Source organism: Austrofundulus limnaeus, unplaced genomic scaffold, assembly GCF_001266775.1.
Source record: "Austrofundulus limnaeus strain Quisiro unplaced genomic scaffold, Austrofundulus_limnaeus-1.0 Scaffold216, whole genome shotgun sequence".
In the NCBI taxonomy this organism is placed as follows: domain Eukaryota; kingdom Metazoa; phylum Chordata; class Actinopteri; order Cyprinodontiformes; family Rivulidae; genus Austrofundulus; species Austrofundulus limnaeus.
Window position 1 is genome coordinate 248,336 of NW_013952618.1, and position 3,914 is coordinate 252,249.

The window sequence follows — 3,914 nt, forward strand, 5'->3', positions numbered from 1 at the left end:
AAATAAAGTCTAATGTTACAACTAATCGTGGATCCCTTTAAATAAAGTTTGTGAGGTCTCCATGTCAGCTTGTCATCTATGATGACACCCAGAAATTTCACCTCACTGACTTTACAGATCTCAATACATCTACTTTAAATGAGAAATCACAACAAAACTCACTGTAGCACTTAGAATTTGAAAGATTTAATATTCTACAAAAATATTAGAGACATTGTCAGAATGAATTAACTCAGATGAGATGGACATATTTTAAGGTGGATATTTTGTATTTATGGATCATTGGGATTAAAAAATGAGCCGAAAACTGATCTGCACGAGTTGAATTTCTGCAAAAATCAACTTTTCTAATGACYCAGAGTCAACCTGATAACTTCCTGTGTCTATAATAACAGCTTTAATTAATGCATTTTAAATGGGGTTAACAGCTAATTGCTGTTTTCACCCTCAGTGTTCCTCACACGCGCTCCCTGGAGGCACGGATTAAGGAGGAGCTGATAGCCCAGGGGCTGCTGGATTCCGAGGAGAGACCTGGACAAGGGGGGGACTCTGAGGACGAGGTCCTGGCAGAGCTGCAGAAGAGGCAGGCTGAGCTCAAAGCCCTCAGCGCCCACAACAGGTCCAGGAAGCAGGAGCTGCTCCGGTGAGAACAGCGTGTCCGCCTGTCCCACCTCCCTGGTAAACCCCCCCCCGTCACGTGTAAAGCCTGACCCCGCTCTGTGTCCCCGTGTCTTACAGGATGGCCAAGGACGAGATGCGCAAACAGGAGCTGAGGCAGCGGGTGAGGGTGTCTGACAACGAGGTGATGGAGGGCTTCAGGCGGATCATGGCAGCCAGGCAAAAGAAACGCACTCCCACCAAGAAGGAGAAAGACCAAGCCTGGAAGGCTCTGAAGGAGAGGGAGAGCATCCTGAAACTGTTGGACAGCTAGAGCCACGGTTCGGTTTGTTTGTTATTGAAGTGTTGACAGATACCTTCCTCATCGTTTTACAGTTGTCCTGCAGTCTGAGCTGGATTAACGTCATGGTTTTAATGGTTTGTAAACACTCATTTGTTCCACAACATTCAGTATGCATCTCTTTTTTTAACTCTTTGATTTTTTTTTATATATAAATTGCCGTTTTGTTTACAAATGTGACGTAAAATTTGTGTTCTGCAGTTTTTTCCTCTCATTCTGAATGACAGAAACCTATTCATGTAATAAATATCACATTTGCTGTTGCTCTTTTTTTTTAGAATATTATTGTCCATTTTCCTCATCTGTGTCTGCACACAGACATCTTTGGTTTCAACAGAAACCATGTTTGACTGTTGACGTCTTATTACCCTGTTTACAACAAACATCACATAAAACCTGTCAATGAGGGGCAATGTTCAGACCCAAATACTGTGATGCCTGGGCCCCTTCGAACCAGTTTATATTTTAGATAGTTTTAAAATATCAAAGTGACCTTTCCTCCTGTTTATAATTCATGAGTCATTTGCTGTCTGAATATTTAGCTAAGTGTGCTGAGTGATGAAAAGACGAACATGAGCGTGATTTTCTCACTGAATCTGTTAACGGAGTTAAAATTTCAGCTGTCTTCACTACGTACACCTGTGGCAGTGGCGGATCTAGGATTTTTCTGAGTAAGGGGCCACAATATTCATAGAGGGGCCAAATATTTATTCAGCGTCCTTGCACACAAATCGCTGGTTTTGCTATGGTGTATATATTTTACCAGTCACACATTTAAACACTTGCAGTGTAATTTTAAAACAGCGTGCACTGTAAATTCTCCTTACCAATTTTACATGCGTTTTACAGTACATGGATAAAATACTGTCAAACACAAAACATTTGAGATAACCCAGCCATCATTTGTGAGTTAAAATACTTTTTCTACCGGATTTTTCAAATTTTAAGAAAAGAAAAATACTTCTGTCAGCTTGATTCATGCYGGACTTTTATATTTGGCTCATTAGTGCCTCTAGTGTTTAGACATGGAACTGCACCCAGCATCATCACTCTTGGCAAAGGACAGATGAGTGACAGGACGGGGGCACGTCATGGTGCCAATCAAACTTCAGCAGGGGCCAATGCCTCTGTGGCCCCGCCCCTAGAACCGCCCCTGACCTGTGATCAGAAGCATATCTCCTGAGCTAAAGAACACAATATTTTGGGCTTTTGATGATTTAATATTTATTCTGCAACAAACCGAATCAATTATGAAAACAAGAACTGAACACAAGTTTAATTTACTGTGGATTCAAAGTTATGGATGCCGGTTCAAACACACTGCCTGGCCAGAAATAAATAAATTGTCACCTGAATTCAACAAAGCAAACAGGTACATGTCTCCTATTGGATAGTTCCTGCACGGGAGATTATCTTTCAGCTGGCAACACGTWATTTAAYCCCAACTGGTGTAATGAGTTGCTTCTCATTTCTWAAATAACCATGTGGAAAGGCACATCCTGTGGTCGGGGAAGAGATGGTGGTGTGTTTGAGAAGGGTCAAATCATTGGCATCAAGCAGGAGATTGCAGAAACTACTGAAASTGGGTTAAGAACTGTCCAACGGGTTACTAAAACTGCAGGGACAGTGGGGCCCCATGTCTCTGAGGATGTCTACTTTCAGCCTGTGGGGGCGGGGCTGTGTTCTGGTTGCTGCAGTTGGTCAGGTCTAGGAAGATTATCAAAACAAGGCCACAGTGAATGTGTGCTGTGATCAAACCTAAAGGCCGTCCAATGAAATAGTGTGTGACCCTTTTTATTTTTTATTTTTTTTGTTTTAGGTGGCAACTTTTTTTTAACCAKGCAGTGAATATGGACATGCTCCCACTAATATTTAATTTAACATCCCTTAAAACATACGATCTTGACCACATGCTTTTCATACCCAAAAACGATCCTGACTGGATATTTGACCACATCAAAAACAGAACCGGTGAGATCGGTGCTCTGGAAGAACAATTCCAACAGTTTTATCCTCYCAGGAACCTGTTCTGGGATCATTTTCTTGTTGGAACACCTACATTTGAACAATCGAGCTGTGGAGTGGAGGGAAAGCTGAAGACCTTCACCCTGTTCATATCACCCAGCATGACAGTACCACCGCCATGCTTGACAATGGTGCAGTGWTTTTTTAGGTTTGACTTCACCCAAGCAGCTCAGTCTTCGTCTCGTCTGACTCCAGAAGACTTGTCCTCGTGGGCAGCAGCAGCTGTTCCAGCTGACTCCATCGTGGCTCCTTTGTTRATCCTGACATCCACCAACTTCCTTTCTTCAGAGGGAAACATGATTTATAGTCCATCCAATGAGTGCTGTCAAACCAATTCTTTTTATRCTGGCAAAGAGAAACGGTCAGCTGCAGTCAGTCATGATCACTAACAAGAATAAAGGGCCTTTYAAATTAAATACATTTCTAGACCCCTCAGACCCCACTTATTAAAGTTTTAGAAAAAAAAATCAATAGCAAAATTTGATCCAGTGCTCAATTCAACTTTTGCTTTAAAAATCAGTTGTATGTTRTGTAATAATAATAATTTATATRCARTTACATTCACATTCAAGCCCATAATGARTGCATGTGGACGTCTGACCAAAACTGTTAAACTCCTGCACTCTCTGTAGTGTTAAACCAACTTCATTAAATATTTATGTGTAATAATATTATACACACAGATAGTTCTCCCAAAAGCTCTTATTTTATTGATAGTTTAGATTGCATATAATATAAAGCATCATCTTAAAACGTTGGTGGTGCTTTCTTCTTTCTGAGAAAAAAAAATTAATTAATGTAATTCCTCTCACTCACCGCTAGATGGCACCATCACACTTTCTACTGAGCAGGTTGGCAGAATCATTAATCCCAAGTCAGACCCTGGCACTGTGTGTGTGTGTGTGTGTGTGTGTGTGTGTGTGTGTGTCCA

At 41.3% G+C, this 3,914-nt stretch overlaps 1 protein-coding gene and 1 long non-coding RNA gene across 2 annotated transcripts in view; one reads left to right on the forward strand and one right to left on the reverse strand.

Moving 5' to 3' along the window:
- The window catches only part of tada3l (transcriptional adaptor 3 (NGG1 homolog, yeast)-like), a 13,460-nt gene extending 12,236 nt beyond the window's left edge, over nt 1-1,224 (forward strand). The window contains exons 8-9 of the mRNA XM_014019316.1: nt 452-643; nt 739-1,224. Of these exons, the coding sequence (XP_013874770.1) occupies nt 452-643; nt 739-931 (385 nt within the window). The 3' untranslated portion in view covers nt 932-1,224. The remainder of the gene's footprint in view (nt 1-451; nt 644-738) is intronic.
- A 933-nt stretch (nt 1,225-2,157) lies between these two features.
- Nucleotides 2,158-3,905, reverse strand: LOC106525195 (uncharacterized). Its single transcript, XR_001311087.1, has 2 exons — nt 3,800-3,905; nt 2,158-3,261 (listed from the first exon to the last, which is right to left on the reverse strand). It is a non-coding gene; the product is annotated as an uncharacterized LOC106525195 (long non-coding RNA).
- Nucleotides 3,906-3,914: the final 9 nt, after the last annotated feature.